This window comes from Trachinotus anak, unplaced genomic scaffold, assembly GCF_046630095.1.
Source record: "Trachinotus anak isolate AG129_WGS33_773 ecotype Australia unplaced genomic scaffold, CSIRO_AGI_Tana_v1 ptg000028l, whole genome shotgun sequence".
Classification (NCBI taxonomy): Eukaryota; Metazoa; Chordata; class Actinopteri; order Carangiformes; family Carangidae; genus Trachinotus; species Trachinotus anak.
The window spans coordinates 9,431,965-9,451,562 of NW_027273879.1; the positions used below are offsets into that span (position 1 = coordinate 9,431,965).

Below are 19,598 nucleotides of genomic sequence, written 5' to 3' on the forward strand. Positions count from 1 at the left end.
AGTCTGTGTGCGGCGCCTCCCACTAATCTGCCCCTGTCACTGCTGTGGGAATCCCTTGTCATCGCAATAGGACTCAACCAGGCAGTGGCGCACCTGAGTGAACATGGCGTTCTGTATGTAAGTGACACATGTACAGGTTTGTCAAATAGTTTTTCTGCCGTAACAAAATGACTTGTGAGTAAGCAGGGGTTAGCTGCTGACAGAAACAGGGCGGCGAATGGGTTGGGAGCAGGAAGACGCGGCTCTCCTCGCTCGTGCTTCTGTTTTTACGACACATCTCTGGTAAATTCTCCTGAGTGTAGTCATGTATCTTATCTGAGCAGTAGGCTTGTCAGGACCATGCCACAGAGGTGAAGAACAGTTCAAAGACAGACAGACAGGGAGGGAGGGAGGGAACCACCGCTGGTCCTGGAGCTGGAAATGGGATGGGATGGGCAGGAGTATTTTGGAGCACGGTGGCTTGAGTGTGAAATATGTAAGCCCTGCAGTGCCAGCTGTGTTCTATTCTTAGTGCCCGCTGGTGTTTCTGCATGTGTGCAGGGCGACAGAAGGCTGAGTGGGATAGGAGGATTGGCAGGAATGGGCAGTAGCTGGTACCACCAAGTGCTTATGATAGCTGGAAAGTTAGCAAGTTAGCATATGGCCCATTAGATAGATAGATAGATAGATAGATAGATAGATAGATAGATTCATTATGCAGAATCTAATCAGCCTGTAAGCAGCATCTTAATGCTGTAGCCTGTTGAGGTGGAGCTAATTGTATCTACTTTTCACATATAGTTAAGTGGTGATCATCTTAACAGGATATATTTATTAGTTATTTATAATTAGTTATTGAGTCCATTTTTCTCAAAATATTTAGGGAAAAAACAAAAAAAAACCCAAATTATTTCAACCTTTTTTAACCTTTTTTAGGAATCTTCTAGAAATCTGAGAATCTTGGAAGAATGCAGAATAAGAGAGAGAATCAGGAAACGGACAGCAATTATTTGGTCTGAGACTTTTGCAGTGTGTGCAGAAGGTGAAGACTTCATTTAGCTACTAAATGAATAGAGTGGAGTTAACGTAGGCTACAATATTTCCCTCTTTAAGTAGAAACCTTAAAATTGTAGTCAAGTTCACTCCTCAAGTAAATGTGCTGAATTGAGTTGTTTTGTTATTCTTGTTATCTTCAACAGACTCCGACTCGTCTCCCCTGCAACGCTGGTGTTTTTCCCAACAGATTAACACCACTTTCCTACAAACTATTAGATTTTGGATGTGTTTTGCTGAGGATCCTGTGGTTCAAACTAAAGATTCTGAGGCTTGTTGTCTGATTGGTAGATAAATCCCAGAAACAGATAAATGTAATGCTGCGGGTCTCTGTTCCGTCACACAGGAGTCCCAGGTTTTGTGTGTTTGCGGTCTCTTCACCTGACTGCAGACGCCATGACAAAGAGAATTTCTTTAAAGGGAGATATTGCCCTGCTTGTAACTGGGCAAATATTTTCTGCAAGCCAATATCATGGTTGGCTGGGATTCAATTGCAGTTAGAGCACACTCAGGTTAAAGGGTGCCTTTTAGAGCTGCAAAACAAGGGGAGAGAGGGAAAACATTAATGTTGTCTGCTGTGCTGTTGCAAATTCTAATTATCATGTGTTCATGTTCCATTGAGAGATTATCTGTGACCAATCAGACGGGTACTTGATGAGAACAAACACATTATGCGCAGACTGTTGATTCACAGCCGGTTGTGGTGCATTGATTCCCCCTGCGCTGCCAAACGGCGCTCTCTCTCATCTTGAATTAGGCAGACACCCATGATTTTTCAGATGCTAATGAAAATTTGCACAGCTCAATTTCAGTCCTGGCTTGCTTCATGGAATAAATGGCCTTTGCAGTAATAACAGTGAGATTTAAAAGGTTTGATAGAGTATTTACCAGACATGACTGAGTGAGCAAGTGTTTAGGCAGGGTGGTGTTAAAAAAGATATGAACATGCCATGGGACCATTGTATTTGTAGAAAAGAGTGGAATGGACAGGAGAAGAGGACTTGGACTTCAGTGGATTACATAAAACTGTGTATGTGTGTGTGAAGACTTCTAGTGTTAAAGCTCTGATTGGCTGCCACTCCCACTTAGTAAGCAAATAACAGATTAGAGACAGCAGCCAGGTGAGATGCAGGTTGAAACCTGTCCAGGTGTGACCTACGATAAATAATTGTCCAGCCTTGCCTGCATCTCACACTCACACACACACATACACAAGTACAAACACAAACGCATTGCTGCTTTTGGTTTTCTCCTTTATATTTTGTTTATCTGCTGTGTAATGAAACAAGGAAAAGTCATGCTGACTTATGCGGGCCTGTCATTTTATCTCAAATAGCATCCCTGTGGAAAAAATCAATGCAGGAAATTACAAGCCAAATGAGATATTTTTCATACTGCTTATGCTCCATTTGCCCAATTTCAGGAACAATCAGACTATTAACTACTTGTAGGCATTTCAGAAGCCTCCATGCAGTGCTAATTGTGCAATTACTGCACTGAATAATTTAAAAATAAAATTCAAATCATTCTCTCAGTAAAGAAACTCAATGAGTAATCCTATACCGCAGTGTTAATGTCTTGCTTCTGGTAATCCCCCAGTCTTTCGTGATGCATGTATGACGTGCTTGATAATATCTTAAGACAAATTTGAGCTCATGAATTCCAGCTGTAAGGGGACACACAGAGACACAGAGTTACAGTCCTTTGTGATTTTTAGAGTAAAGTAAGGGACACAGAGGTGCTTGAAATGTTATATTTCCACTGTAACCCTGGAGACAGAAATCTCAAAAACGGAATACCTCGCTGAATTCCTACAGATGTTGTATGTTGCCTAGCAACTGTTTTTACTTCTCTCTCTGTTTTCTGTTTTTCCGTCTTTGTGAGTCTCATTTTTTCTGTCTTTGTCTGTGTCTTTCCCATTTTTCCCTCCCTGTGGCCTGTCACAGTTTAATTAAGTTACACCAGAGACACCAGTAAAGCACGGACTGGTTTATTTATTTGCATGTTAATAATTTAGGCTAAGCGGGGCCACTGCTTTGGCCTGTCCCATAACGCATTAAAAGCAGTCTGACGCTGCAGCTTTGTGTTGTTTTATGTGCTAAAAGGCCGGGGATCTCATCAGCCCTTTTAGATGCAGCAGTGCGACTGTACACAGTGTCTCAATGCCCTTATTGGTCTTCCACTGCTGTTGCCTTCTGCTTCCTGCCTCCCTTTGTGTCAGGTGAGAAGTCGTGGCTTGATGGAGGCTTTCCGCGGTGTGATTGGCAGGTCTATCCGTCACTCAGCCCTGGGGACTCTCGCTGCTCTAATTAGGTCGCTTGGCTTGCTCACCTCCCAGGGCCGGATGCTGCAGCAGAACACAGATCAAATGACGGTCCCTTGTTTTGTAGGGACTTGTAAAGGTGGCAGCAGAAGGCAGAGGAAAAGCATCTGTTTAGTGTCTGCAGCCCCAGAGGCCTTCTTTCTACACCTGTTTGGTGCTTTTGTGTTGCTCTTGCTCCCTCACAAGTGCAGTAATGTGCATCGCTCTTCATTTGTGGTGTAAAATGCCAGAGGGGAGCGCGACTCCTTGTGGGTTAATTTGATTTCAGTGGGTTAATTGATGAAGGGGGAGTCGTTGCCTGTTCTGATTTCTGCCACTGGCTCTTCTAACTGGTGACTTCTTACTGCTGGCTTAGTAGCACAGCCGTTTAATCTACATCGTCTTTGTCCATACTTATTTCTCACACTCACATGAATTTTAATCGAACTGTTTCAATGTTGCAGCTCTGATGCATTCAAGGAAAATATCAGATCTGGTTGATTTGACTATAGTGTGGTTACTGTGGTAACATCAAGTATGGTTTAGTACTGCAGTTACTACGCTTACTGAGCATCTACTTGCCAGAAATACAACAGAAGAGTATATCTGTTTACAGCGCAGCCAAACAAACTCATCTTGTTTAAATAAAGAACTCAATATTTCACCTTTCCCCACCCTGCCATGAACAGTAGCATGCGCCATGATTTCATGCTGTGTACAGCATGAGTAGTTTTTCACACGACAGTGGAGTATGGTAAAAGGACTTAATTGGTTATTTAAAACTGATCTGCTGCCAAAAAAAATAGAGAAAAATGACTGTTTTTTTGCTTTGTAGATGCAGTTTTGTGGAGCGGTCGGGATCAGCGCTAACCATGATGACAAATACATTTAATTTTCTGTGACTGCTTCATGATCAAAGCCACCCTGTGCTTTGCCAGTTGAATGCCTTTAATGTGAACTAGCTCTGATATGACTGTGAGAGAGTAAACAGTAAACGGTGAGGCTGATATCAATGAGATGGAATCACAAAAATGCTTGATTACGTACATGCATTGTTTCCTGTGTGCAGTTATGCAATTTGAGTTGAGTGCCGGAATGATGCCACTAACGATGAAAATCACTATTTAGAGTGGTAAATACAGAATGTAAATACATTAAATGTCTACTGGTGAAAAATGATGATCACAAATAGTACAAAAACAGGGTTTGATTTCATTGAAATATACGGGATTATAACTTACATGAAAAGTGTTTCTGCTGAAACTTCAAATAAGTTGTACTTCACAGTGTCTGTTAGAAATAATTAAATTTCCTCCCGTTCTTTGACATTGAATCAAAGAGAGATAGATAGTGTTGCATGTGTCTGATAAAGACGAGTCTTATCTAAAGTCTCACAGGCATCACAAGCGTTCTGAACACACCCCAAATATTGGCAGCTTGTCAAGTGTCTAAACAGATTTGACGTTGATGAGAAAGCCATGCCACTCTAACAGAATAAGTGTTTCACTTGTGCCAGAGTAGGTAAAACTGCTGATACAAGCTGTCTCTCAATTGCCTAAAGTGCCTCCTTTGTCAGACTATCAGACTGCGAGGCTCTTACGCTGTTGTGAGATTCCTAAAGAAGTGGCATCTCTCTTAGATGACGCTTCTCATACGCTTTTCTGTCAGCTTTGATAGAGCACCAGCCACCTATCTATTTAGGTGCAAGCTCAAATGTTCACATCAGCTGCAATTCAGAAGGAAAGGTGTCCGTAGTAAAGCTGGAGCATCTAAATATAACCAAACTAAATATTATTTTTCATGCATTCTCAATGACTGCTCATTTGTCATAAAAGTAAAAAGAAGTGCTCTGCAAGTTATATCTGAATATGTTGTTAATACTCACATTTCTCAGCTCCGGGAGGTAGCGAAGCCTTGTCTGGGTTCAGGTTCGGAAAAAGTGTGTGAAAGTGTGTGTGTGTGTGTCTGTGTGTGTTTTCCTGCCAAACACAACACAAACACACATTCAGCTGCATGTTGGGAAGTTCAAGAGGTCCATTCAAAAGGTCCCACAAGTTTTTGAGAAAGAACAGGAGGAGCAAAATGTTTTCAGTCTGCAGAAGCATTCCTGCAAAGTGCATGTCAAGTGTGTTTTCCTCTCACTTCTGCTATCTATGCAATGGAGGTTTCCTCTACATTGTAAATCCCCTGAGCTTTTAACAATATACACCACATACTACGTGTAAGCATCTGTTTGTGAGACTTGCAGTATGACAAACCTTTTCAAATCCTGGAAATGGGATCCTCTTTTCTGTGGGTGTCACGTGGTTTTGACTTTATCCACTAGTTTCTGTTTTGAGCGCAGTATGCTAAAGATTAAAGTTCTGACTTCCATATTTTCTTTTGATTACAAGCACATGTCTGGTGCACAGAGGCTGACCTTTGGTTGGGATACAGACTGTGTTCTCCAAGCCTGGGCTCAGTTCACCTTACAGTCAGGAAATGATTTTTAACTCTCTACTTTTAAGTTTAGGTTGCTCTTTAAAATCAATTTTCATGAATACAAAAGATTAAAAAAAAAAAAAAATAACGAATCAATCCCAGTGGAAGAAACACAGATTTTCATGCCAGCTGAAAAGAGTTATTTTAATAGAATACTAGGAATAGAGCGCAATCTTCCACCTCCTCTGTGCTGACACAGTACTATTCTGGAAACATATGGTTAGCTGTTATCTTTTCTCTGTTTACTAGACAAAAAGACATAAAGAGAGGAATAAGTGAGAGGGAGAGCGTGAGATAGTCCTGGGTGTATTCAATAGGCATCCGTGACAGTGAGGGAGTGCTGAGAGATGAGAGGGAGAGTGGAGACAAGAAAGATAATAGAGGTGAGAGTAAGGTCAAAGCTTTGGTCCGTCTTAGCAATGGTAGGAAAAACTCTTGTTTTTGGTCCTGCACTCCATCAGAAATTGAACCAGCCAACCTGGAGAACAAGGGGCTTGGAGGAGTGCAGGTTTTATTGACAGTGAAACAAAATCCGCCGCCTTTTTGGTTGACCCCGTCGCCTTTTTACTCCTGCGGTAGTTTTTAAAAGAGACGCAGACCGCTGTCTCGGATACATCATTGCCCTCCTCTTTACCGGCTTTCTTGACAAAATATACATATGTAACACCATGCACACCATCGTCACCACTGCTGATGGCACAAAATGAGATCTGTCAAGTACATTTTTTAGATCAGTGGGAGTAATATCCCAATTTACTAACCCTTTCTAATTTTGTTTTGCAATTTTGCCACATTTACCACCTAATATACTCCTTATACAGTCAGTGCATGGTATAATTTATCCTGTGGCTGTTTGATACCTGAATGCTAATCTACTCTATCTGTGTAATCATGCTTAACTTACACTTACCATGCACTTTCAAAGTACTTCTTTACCTGATCCCCTTGCATTTATTGAATAGATGTAGTACTTAGTACTTACACTGAGGTCTCCTGCTGCACTGAAGCTTGACTGATGTCCCTTACTTGTAAGTTGCTTTGGGTAAATGCATTTGCCTTTTCATGTAATTTAATGTAATCTAAGTTTAAAACCTGCACTGCCCCCTGTTCTTTTAAGACTAACCATGTTACAATTATAGCTTAAGTTTTTTTGGCAGGATTTTATTCACAACACTGATTTGTCACCAAAGTTGCAGTTGCTCAATTCGCTTGACAGCTTTTTTTTTGCTCACTGTTTCCTGTTACAAGCGATAACTTCATATAAAGATGAGAATGGGCTGTTTGTTAGCACTGGTATTACTTTGACCTCAGAGGGCTGATGGTGACGGCGAGGTGCGCTGAGATATTGAAGCCATCCAGTGCAGCATCAGTAAGCCTAGTATATAGGCTTACACACACACACACACACTTATGGATGTATGTCCACATACAACCACTAAAATCCACACAGAGAGACAGGCAGTTCTTCGCTGTCATCACTGAAAAATAACTGGACATCAGCCTGAAAATATGTCTGCCTCCTGATGCATGTCAGTGTTTTAGAGCACGTCTGGTCTGCACATCATCACAACTGCCATGTGTGATGTGTGTGTGCAGGCATGTGTTTGGATCTGCCTGCGAGCATGTGACTGTGGCCCTGTTCCTCTTCCTGCAACTGTGCCACAGCTAATCCTCCACAGGAGTTCAGCAGGGTGTTAGGCTAGTGATTTTCACATGGCCAGAAAACTCACAGCACCTGTGTTTGCGCTCAGGGGGAAAACACGGTGCAGCCTCTGGTCATTTAGTGCAATATTTCAGCAGATAATACAACTTTTTATCAGAGACATAACTTAAAAGTGTGCACATTTTAGCAGTTTTCAAATTCATCTGTTGAAGGGGGAAAGTTCCTCTATTCTCATCTTAAATCTGAATTTAGGATGTGGATGAACAAGCATTTTTTTTGTATCTATTATATAGATTTAGTATGTTTCAATGAATGAGAGAGAATGGCTGTATTTTAAATAATTTTTAGCCACTCTAGCAACATGGATCTATGGACTTTAATATTTAATTGGTGGAACATGCAAAAGTCTATATAGTTGACTTTGGTGATTCCACTAACATTTTCTCTGTCACCATGCTACATGTTAGCATGCTAACACACTTAAAGGGTGAAGAATGTGAACATTACACAGGTTAAACATCTGCGTGTTTGCATGATTCCATGCTGATATTAGTATTTAGCCTCAGTGCAGCCTCACAGAGCTGCTAACATAGCTTTAGACTTGTTAACTGGTAATATTTTTATTCACTTTTTTGTGGAAACACCATATGAGACAAATTATTATTCCAAGCTGAATATTTTTATATGTCTTAAAACATATCTGTAGGGGATCTTGTGTTCGCCGTATAAAACAAACAACTGGTGTGCCTCTATTGTGAATATATTTTCTGACATTTCACTTCTCCTCATCTCCTCCTCTCCGCTCCTGATTCAGTAGCAGCAGACAGCTGTGTCAAACAGTGAAGGAACTTTTGACATTGACTGGGAGTGACGAGGCAGTGCAAGCAGATGTCTTCCTCTTTGCTTTGGGAGAAACAGCATCCTTGACCTTGTCATGGCTAATTTTAGGGCTTGGCTTATCACAGCGCCAATGTTTATATCTCCCATTACACACACTGTCATTACAGGAGGGACATGCTTGTAATTATGGGTGCATTCTGAAGTCAGGATGTTCCTGGGGGTCATGTTCATACCTCAGTGGGCACTCACTTATAAGATGCTGCAGTGTATGTCTTTGTGTTGATCAGATCAACATATTTTTAGTGCATGCGCAGAATCCCTGAGATGCATGCATTTGGATTGTTTTTAATTCTGACACAGACACATCCCTGCTACACTTCCATACACCTGCTGAAAACACACACGCACAAGCATCCTCGGCCCCTCTCTCTGCCATCATCAAAGCTACGGAGCCTCCTTTTCTTTGTCCACTCAAAGACACTGCAGGCTTTAATTTTCTGCGTGCAGCTCCTGTCTACCTGTCTCTGTGTTAAAATGGATCAGTATTTTTTCTTCTCTCCGCTGGTCTTGGATGGCTTGGTGCCTTGGCCAGTGTGCCAAACATGATCCTCACAGCTGGGTGAACACAGGAGAAAAGGGTAGCAAGACTGACTGAGAGAGTCTCTGTCCTGCCTTTGTTAACCACCACTCATTCATGCACAAATGCAAACATTAAAAAAAGTTTCCAAAGCATATGTGAGCCTCTTTTTCTGGCTCAATGCTAAATGTATCATGGCACAGAGCCTCCACGCTCAAGTCTGCAATCGGCAACATAAACACGCATCATCCCATTAGATTAAATGGAGAAGATGTCAGTTGCTGGGCCGGGCTCCAAACACTGACCCCGGCACTATTTCCTCTTCTCATGTCTCTCTCGCTCTTTGTGGCGGCTCCCTCTATATTTCAATGCTGTCTCTCGTGCAGTAGTTCATTCCCTGTATTTCACTCAAGGCCATCCTTTATGTCTCGCTGTCATTCTCCACACTCCTTCACACACACACACACACACACACACACACACACACACACACACACACACACACACACACACACACACTTTATCGTATCGTTACAGCAGCAGTGAGTCAAGGTATAAGTTAAATATGGTTATAACGACACAACAGGGAGGCATGAAATGTAGTTAAACATTTACACAAGGATCAAAGCAATGTAAACAGGAAGCTGGAGAAAATATAACATGATTGGACACCGTCTGTGCAGTTATTGATCGAATCAGCATCGTCTGATGGTCTCTTTTATGTGAAACACAATATCTATGTTCAGTGTAGTGAAGTGCCTCGAGGTTCACACTGCACACACAGTGAAAAGTGCAGCCAAATCAGGGATTTTATGCAAAATAGTTATTTAATTTCACCTACATATGAGATATTTTTTAACATATTCATATATAAAGGTATAGGGTAGGCTATTAAATAAATGCTCAGTTAAAATATAATTGCAATTGAAGACCAATTTTACAATATACAATGATAAATTATATTTATGGTTGCAACTGGTGATTATTTTCATTACCAATTAATCTGCTGATTATTTTCTTGACTAATGGATTATTAGTTTGGTCTATAAATGTCAACCACCATCAGAGTCCCAGTTGATGACTTCAGAAATCTCGTTTTGTCAGAACAACAGCACAAAACCCAAAGATATTCAATTTACAGTGATATAAAACAGAAGAACAAGCAGCAAGTCCTCTCACTGGAGAAGCTTGAATTGAAAAATATTCAGTGTTTTTGTCTTGAGAAATGATATCAGATTATTTAATTGACTTGAATCAGTGAATCAATTAAGTGTTTAGGCATTTATGTTAAGTTTAATCATGTTTGAACGGAAGACAGAGTGAAATGACTTTGTTAGTGCACACTATAACAATGCTGCATTGATGATTTTAGGTTGTTTAATGGGCTGCTTACAGCTACAATCTTTCCATCGTTATTCTCTTCTCTCCCAGGCGGAGTTGACGGGCATTAAATGGCGTTGCTACAGCTTCCGCAGTGGCGGGGAGTACGGGCCAGTGATCTCGGCCCCGGCCCAGGACGACCCGGTCCTGCGCAGCTTCATGCGCTGCGTTCAGGCCAACCTGCTGTGCGTGTGGCGACGCAAGATCAAGCCCGATGCCAAGGAGCTGTGGATCTTCTGGTGGGGCGAGGAGCCGAACCTCTCCGATGTCATTCATCATGAGCTGGAAGGTGAGAGGGAGGGAAAGACATGAAGGATGAGTGTGGCTTCTCTGTTCTATCAATCTCAATTATTTTTCCACTTCACTTTAGCTTCTGTTTATGCTCTGAAAGTTCAGGTTAGAGGCTTCTACAGACTGTATCATTTTTTATGGCTGCTTTTTATGTTGCACTGGATTATATAGACCGGTGGAATGATCACAGTTGTCTTATGGTTTTAGCAGATTTTATGCAAAACTGACTGAGAAGTAGTGAAATATGTGTTGTGTGTTACAACTAGATGTACAACATGAATTTGAGTTGTACAAGTGGCAAATAAATGTTAGTTATATAGTGAAGCAGAATGCCTGTGCGTGTTGTACATGAGCTGTATTGTCTAACGTAGAGCAGAGTTCAGTATTATGTAAATTCAAGTTGTTTAGTTTGCTGCAGATTCAGGGCGCGTGCTGTTTGTTTGAGATGTGTAGGGAACATCGATCTGTTGTGTGTGCAGTGGTCTTATATTTGAGCCTCATATAGAACATATCTGAAATGTGTTTTTCCTGTTGCAACTTGTGTTTATATGCAGCTTCAGGACTAGCACTGTGATGAAGTACACAGCAATAGGGTGGATTTTTCTCACCAGTATTTATTGTGTGTGTGTGTGTGTGTGTGTGTTAGTGAAAATTACACTGAGATATCTCACTTGAGAGAGTGCTACTGTCAGCACTATTGTCCCTATTTATAGAAACATTTGCATTATCTCGCTGCGCACGTGTGTGGAAGTCTAACATATCGACTAAGCCTCGGGAAGACGGGGAGAGGAGGAAACAGGAGAGGGATTAGATCAGGTTTGGTTTAGCAGAACAACAGTCGGGAGGGAAAAAAGCAGGAAAATTGGATGGAGAGGTGGAAGCGATAGAGAGAATTTCAGTCCTCTGTTACCTGTTAAAGCTGACTTGATGTGAAAAGGCCTTTCAGGCACTGCGGTAGATATTTGACAGATGTTCTTCCTGCTGTTAGGGAGAGTCCTTTACTCAGGCTGCTCAAGCATTTGTAATGGAGAAAAATACACCGTACAGTTCAATTGAGTATCTTTGCATCATAAACACGGGATGAGAGATAACCTTTTTCGCTGCACCTCCTCAGCATTTTTCTAGCTGATGCATTTCTACGTTCCTCTGTACTGTGTGCCCTGATGGTAATTTACATATGTTTCTACTTTATTTACAGGATTCATATGAGAAAGTCTTACTGATGTATTTTATGTACTTTTATGTTGCGGTGCTCACGGTGAGTGTGCAGTGGCATTCAGAGCAAAAATGTATCACCTGAAGCCATATAACAAGTATGTAGCAGTGTGACATAGTAGCATTACCTCACCAGTTTGCAAGCTGTTCAATTATGACACGCCTGGTGTAGCACGTTGAGGTCTAATTAACTTAATAATAATCTTAGCCTATTTCATTTCATTTTATAGCCGGAGTATTGATTACGCAGGATTGCTTGTAGTGTAAAAGACCATTTGTCTATGCTGTATATCCATACACTGCATGGAGATGTTCTCTGCTAATGAGTGTTAACTAGACATTTGTCTTCAATTCAACAAATGTACAATGGAAAACTGTCAGTTAATCAAAGTCAAGTCAGCGTCTTTGGAAGATAAAGTGTAACTGAAAAAAACAAACAACAACTTTGCCACCTCTGTTGTTGGGATTCCTTATGTGTTCAATTTAGAGCTGTTGATTCAACTACTGATTATTTTCACAATTGAGCAATTTGGTGATTATCTTCATGATTAAGATATGAATTGCTCTAGAAAATATCAGAAAACTGTGAAAAAATACTCATCACAGTCTCAAGGTGATCTTTCTTTCTCCTCCCTCGCTCACCTTCTCCTGTTGTTTCGTCAGGCCAGCAGCGCGAAGCCCAAAAATATCCAATTTACTCTCATGTTAAGACGAGGAAAGGCAACAAATTCTTATGTTGCAGAAGCTCAGAGCATCAAATGTTTGACATTTTTGCTTGAACGTTGTCACAAACAATTAACTGATGTCTGAAGCTATAACTAATCAGTTACACCACCATCTGCCTCACTTATAATAAAAAGTAAACAGTGGCAATTTTTGTTCCAATTTTTTTAATTCAAGGGCTACTTTTATGCCATCAGTATTATTAATTAACACTAATTTAACATCTTACTGGTGAGTAATAGAGAGCCTGTGTTAGTGTGGAAGGACTCCTCAGGAGGAATACTCCACGGCTCAACAGACACACAGACACCCACAGACACGCACGCTTCATACCATTATGATAATAAGACTTCTTCTAAAAAAACTCACAGGTCTTCTTGTAAAATTCCCGTTCAGCACTGAAAATATCACTTGACAACTGATGATTAAAGTGAAGCCGGATTACCTCCAAATTAAAACCAGTTGTAACACAAGGAATGTCAGTGTTTTGTCAAGTGTTGCTGAGCTGCTCACCTGAGTATCTGTTCACTGTGGGAATGTTTCATGTGTTAGATTTCTCTCCCTCGTGTTGCCTTGACCTCTTTTGTCTCTCACCTGTGTCAGCCTGTTCCTCATGAGATTTCTCCTTCATTTCCTCCCTCTCTCTTCGTTCCTTGCTCTGCTTGTTCTTCGGCTGACCTGGTCATTACATTAACAAAAACTCTGTTGATGTGATTCATGATGTGCTGAACTGTTTCCTGAACTTGTGATGACACACTAACTGTAGATACTGCATAAGATAAGCAGACATGCAACACTGGGGCTTCCACTTCTTGAAAATCTCTTTGAATTTGGCTCGGGAAGTTCAGAACTATGCATGAAAATAAACAAGGAGAAGGTCAGTGGAAGAAACAAATAGTTTTCCCTCAGCTTTGGCTAAAAATGGTTCAAATTTTCCAACATTTACCTTCAAAAAAAATCTCCTGAATACAGTGACAGCAGTAGACTAACGCTGTTCTCCTGCGTAGTCACAGTCTCGGCTGCGTTACACAATATATGGAAGGGTATGTGACATGCAGTTGCCTTTTTATTGTTGTCTGTTCATCATGTCAGAAGGTTTTTGGGTTTGATATACCATGCAGCCAGTACATGCCAGAGCCATATCATAAAAAAAGCATGTTTTTATTCTGACAATGGAGACACTCATCCGTTCAGAAATGCTGATTTACGCAAATTTGACTGAAGAGCTACAGCTGTCAGCTTGTCAGGCACATTTAGTGTGAATAATCAGCAGGTTAATTATGTTTGGAGTCATATTGAAAATATTAAAGCAGTGTGTGTAATGGCATGTGTTAAATTATCTGCCTAGATGGTTCAGAGTCTTTTCTGCCAGTTGAGCAGTGAATGGATGAATTTTCTAAAGGTACGTTTGCTATGTAATGGTTAAGAAGAGGATGTTGCTTAACACCTCTTACACAACAATGAGGAAAAGACTCACACAATGTGCAATTTCACAGTTAAATTCAGTTTAAAAAAAAACTGCTTTAATCACTGTTTCTGATCACTGTAACAAAATACACAACGAGTTTAAACTGGCATGAGGATGGCGATTTGCACTAAACAAATACATGTGCTCAGGAAATCACCTCATTGAACTGCTGCATATGTTTAAGCAAAAATAATGTAGAAATATTCAGCCTAATTTTATTTACACTACATTCATTATTTTCCAGTATACCCGCTGGCAGCTATTAGAAAGATATAAACAATAAAAACTGTTGTGACCTGTGAAACTGAGAGGAGTCCCATACATACGCACAGAGCCCAAACTCCACAACAGGTGGGAATTTGAGGAGGGTGCAAAGGGGCCAGAGGTCAATCTGGGACCCAAATAAAGGTCATTGTTTAGACATGATATATTAGAAACTGTAACATTAATAACATAATGATGATTTAATGACATATATCCTGTGCATGATCAATTACCTGATGTGCGACTTCATAATATAATATGATATGATATGATATAATATAATCCAGGATAAAAGACAAACTCAGTTCTGCTGCTCTGTAAAAACAATGGATGAACAGACATCTCATTTGACTTTTAAGAAATACAAGTATTTCCCAGAATATTGGACGACCCATGTAAAGCCTTTAAAAGTTATCCAGCATTTCCCTTTTCTCTCTTATGTAGAACTCCTAAATTGCCATTGCGGTATTTTCCTAGAACCAATCATAGAGTGCACTGATGTTTATTCCCAGCATTACACAAAAGCTGCTGAGAAATTACCCAGAACTTCATAGTCAAGTCAGTCAAACACAGTGTTGGGCAACCACCTTTAACAACTTCCCCATTTTGATATATGATTAAATTAGCTGCACTTAGGTCACACATGAAGACTTTACGCAGTGTGGTAGCACTGCAACACCGCAGTTGCTATCAATAGTGCTGGAAAATGAAAACATGAGATGCGGTAACACATTTGGTTGGTTATTATTCATGCAAACAGATTAACATGTTTACACAGTCAGACAAGAGAGGAAGATAAGTGTTTGACCAAACTGCGTTTGCTGTAGCTTGGCCACTGCCGGCCACTACTATATACAAGCTCATCCTGTTACAGAGACAAATGCCTCTCCTGCTCTGACTGTCCTGCTAACTACTCACTTTTCAGTGCCACCAAGAGGCCCATCTGATACCCATTTGATCTAAGGTGATGGGGTAGATTTGGCTGACTTTGCTAAGGGCAGTTGTTTTTGTTTTACAATCACGGAAGCTTTTGCAAGTAAGGAACAAAAAAGCAAATCTTGTGCAAAAAAAAAAAAATCTGTCGAGTGTGGTGGCGATTGTGATGAAGAAGCCATGAATCCTGCAGTGTGACTGGAGTGTAGATGTGTTGAATGTGAACGTCTTGATATTGTTTGAAGGTGATGAATCATTGCACCAGAGGTTTAGTCTAAATAAATCATGCCTTTGAGATAGTGCCAGCAGCATGAGCAGCTATGATCTAGTGTTACCTCTCTGCTGCTCTCTCATTGTGCTCCAGCTCTCTCTGATATTGTCTTTGGTTCAGTGACAAGTGTTTAAACATCATGTTCAACACATGGTAGCGTGCTTTCTTAAAATGAAATGGCATTGGCCTGTAATGTATACAGCATATTAAATCAGAGTCTGGGTTGAGTACAGTTTGTGAGGAAACAGGATTAATGTGTTGAATGGGCTGAATCATCAACATGTTGCCAGCACAGCCGGAAAGAAAGTGACATATTTTGGACATGACTCATAAATGAGCACACACACACACACACACACGCACACACAAAGCACGTATGCAGGCTGTCATGTAGAGGCACATACACACATGGTTGTACAACACATACACACACACACACACACACACGATAGTTAATGTGTGACTCACATACCATCCAGCAGATTCCCTTATATACAGACACATACAAAGGCTGTATAGTCATTCATCGCAGTGTCATCACAACATGTACACACACACACACACACACACACACAGACGTTGAAAGATAACATCAATTACTTGAGTATTTAAACAGAACAATGAACTAATTATAAAAGGCATCATCAATACAATATTCCCACTTTATTATATAAAATACAGCCAACTGAGTACAGTTAATGTACTGATGAGTGTGTGTGTGCGCAAGTTCGACAATTCATCCTTAAGTATGGATACACCTGCACACGTGAGTCCTTTAAACAGGAGTATTCAGTGTCATTGGACCTACTAAATTACGGGTAATTTACTGTTAAATTACTGTTAACCTACTTTGCATTTTTGCACTTCTGTGATTCTATGTTGCACATCACTTTTTACTAGTTGCACATTTGCATTTCTACATTTTTATCTGTTCACTGACGGTGTGTTTATTATTATTACTATTTTACAGTAGTTTTTATTGTGGCTTTTACTATTTTACTTATCTACTTCCTGTTTCCTAACTGAGTTTTGAGCAATTGTAACAAAGCCATTTCCCTGCAGGGATCATTAAAGTTTTTCTGATTCTGATAAAGTGCCTTTCAGAATTATACCTTAGTGTAATTATCGGCACTACCGGCTATACTAGAACTACAACCTATTACCCAAAGTGGCATTCATTGCGTTGCTAAGGCAACTGTGGTGTGAGAAAGAAGTAAATGATTTATTGGTTTGTTGAAGTAGGTGTGTAGGTCTCTCTCACGGCAGATAGTTTTGACTTGTCATAGCAGGAAAAGCACAGGTGTCAGCAGTAACATTAATGATGGCTTTGTTCCACTGAAATGACCCAGTCAGTCTTATGCCACAGCTCGGGCTCTGCAGCCATTATTAATGTTATTGCATCTGCACGTGTCAGTGTGGTGCTTGTGTAGGGGCGATGCAGCGGGAACCTGCGAAGGGCTGCTGCAGACTGTACCGTTGGTCAAAGTTAAGGTGTTTCTGCTCTGGGAAACAAGTGACTAAAAATGTGTCTGAGTCGTGTCCGCTGTAAACAAGGCTTTAGTCACAGCTGACTGCATACAGACACACAGTCAGCAGCCACATCATACCGACCAGAGGCAGACACAAGAAGGCCAAATGATAGTCTGCTGAGCCTTCAAAGTAAAGATGTATTTCATCCAGTTTGAAAACAAAAATAGAGGAGTGTAGGCAGAGACAAGGTTTGGGTTTGTTTATAATTTGTAGTTAACCTATTACACCAAATGGAAATTTGTCAGTAGTAACATTACTGCTAACAGATCACATGGCACAATGTAGTGATTCTGAAATGAGAAGTGGAGTCTTACACCACATTTTTGGAAAGTACCAAAAATACCTCAATGTGCATTTACTGGTGTGCAAGGCTTCATTTGGGATACATGAAGGTGTTTTAACATATGAAAACTAATGAAAATGGGATGAATGCTTCAATACTGAAGTTTACTGGCAGTTTATAAAATCTATTGCTGTCCCTCTAGACAGACATATGTACAAACATTTGCAAAAATCACTGTTGGATAAAGCTGTAAGAAAGAAAATCTTCATTTCCTCCCATCTTTCTTCCTTTGTGCTTTAGGTATTTACTTCCACATTATCGATGGAAACTTGATGGACTGCAGGGAGGTTCTCTATTTTTACTGCACATCGTCTCCACCGGGATTCCCCAGGGTTTACTGCTGGGACTCCCCCTCTTCTCTTTCTAGACTCTAGTCATTGGCTCTGTCTTCACACTACATAGTTTTTTTTTTCTGCTGCTCTGGGACCAGCAACATGCTGCCTTTACCCTCCTTTTCCTGACAGTTGGGAACTGATACAGTTTCATCTCAGCCGAGCGGTTTTCATCTGTTCTTGCCTCCCTGACACCTCCAGTCGAATGCTTGTCCACCACCTTAAGCTCAACCTTGACAAGGCTGTGCTGCTGTTTTTCTTTTGGCAAACCCAGTGCAAGACCTCCCCATCAATACTGACAACACCGCAGTGACTTGGATAACAAACTGCTGTGGGAGCCCCACCTCACAGCAATAATTTGAACCCACCACATCTCCCAAATCAGACTATGGCCACAACTACTAACATCTGAAGCTGCCGCCAGAATAGTATTAAGTCCCCCTAAATTTCTCCTGTCAAATTGATGCTGCACTGTTGCAGCAGGGTGATACACACTGACTTTAAAAACAAAACTCAAACTTTCATGTCATGACCTAGTCCATGCTCTTTTTGTTCTGGTACAATTGTCCAATTATTTACCCCTTTCTCTGCAGTGGCCTTGCAGTCTCCTTTCTTCCCTGCGGAGGAATGACTTTCCCACCTGAGTTAGATGAGCCATTATTTCTCTCCCATAACAACTTCAAAACTTACATCTGAGTCATATCTCAGTCTCTACCTATCTGCTTTCACCTTTTGTAAATAAACATATCATTATCAAAAATCTATTCAGTATCAAAGAAAGTGAAATATGCAGGTATAATGGTTGGATGCTCATAAAGTTAAAATATTTGTTACTCAGTGTGTTATTTTTTCTGGAAGCTCTGTCAATGGAGCACTTTTTTTTTCCTTTTGATTCAGTTGAATGTTTATTTAATATGCAGTTGTGTATTATTTTCCGTTCCAATAGTACAAAAGAGTGTCAAAATCTCAAACATAGCTTTTATTAAATTTTTAGATGCCCTTTATCACAAATGAGGACTCAGTTATAAGTGTTACATGTGCTGTGTGGCCGCTGAACCTTGCAGCCTTTACCGGGGGCTGGTGATTTATGAATTTCAAGTTATTCTGGTGTCGCACTCATCATAAATTACTCTGAACAAAATCCATGAGCTGGATCACTAAAATGGAAATGTCAGTTTGTTTTGTCAGCCCACAAACATGCTCAATTTACAATGACACAAGAGGACCATAATAGGGTTGATTTTGGATTTTGCTGATGAGTGCGTGGGTGTAGCGTTATCTAGTTAGAAGGAGTTTCTACAGCAGAAAACGAAGGGCTGATGACTTTGATAACACCATGGGCGGTGCTCCTGTGTGCCACCAAAACAGCATGTGGTCAAGGTGAACGCAGGAACAGGAGGAAGAGTTAGAGGGCCTTCCACTTAACGGTGCGTAGCAGCATTTATCTATGCTGAAAGATCAGAGTGATTCCCTCTAAGGTTGCTGAAATATTTATCTTGTGCATCCCAATCAGATCTATGCCACATAAAGGATTTAAGATATTTGTGTTGCCCTCATATTAAGGCCTCCATATGAGATTATTACACAAAATATCTATGTTGTTTTTTTGTACCGAGAGAGAGCCTTCCACCACCCTGAGATTTGCTTTCCTTTCTTGAAACCGTAAAACTGAGAGGAATACAAAGTAGGGGAAATCCAGCAGAAAAAAAATCTGACTGGAATCAATCCTAGCTGGGGGTGAATGTTGTTCCAGAGATGGGAGTCTTAACCACACTGTCTCGGAGAAATTATGTGCATATTTAATTCAAAAATGGTCTTAAAGACTGCAAACTAAATAGCACGGGGATACAAGGCAATTGAGAAATGAGTAAACAACATATTGTGAATGCGGGGTTTTACGTTCCCAGAACAAATTCACCTGCAAAGCATTTTTTTTTTTTTGCCATTATCTTA

At 40.6% G+C, this 19,598-nt stretch overlaps 1 protein-coding gene and 1 long non-coding RNA gene across 7 annotated transcripts in view; one reads left to right on the forward strand and one right to left on the reverse strand.

Annotated features, from left to right (window-relative positions):
- LOC139611405 (mediator of RNA polymerase II transcription subunit 13-like) overlaps positions 1 to 19,598 on the forward strand; it is a 78,458-nt gene that overhangs the window by 6,600 nt on the left and 52,260 nt on the right. For all 5 annotated transcript variants that reach the window (XM_071466084.1, XM_071466085.1, XM_071466086.1 and 2 more), the window contains one exon: positions 10,327 to 10,564. In XM_071466084.1, the coding sequence (XP_071322185.1) occupies positions 10,327 to 10,564 (238 nt within the window). The remainder of the gene's footprint in view (positions 1 to 10,326; positions 10,565 to 19,598) is intronic.
- On the reverse strand, positions 10,422 to 15,030 carry LOC139611407 (uncharacterized). 2 transcript variants are annotated; one of them, XR_011686308.1, is made up of 3 exons: positions 13,099 to 15,030; positions 11,477 to 11,547; positions 10,422 to 10,557 (listed from the first exon to the last, which is right to left on the reverse strand). It is a non-coding gene; the product is annotated as an uncharacterized lncRNA (long non-coding RNA). The 2 variants fall into 2 exon arrangements; XR_011686307.1 differs by having other exon boundaries at positions 13,018 to 15,030.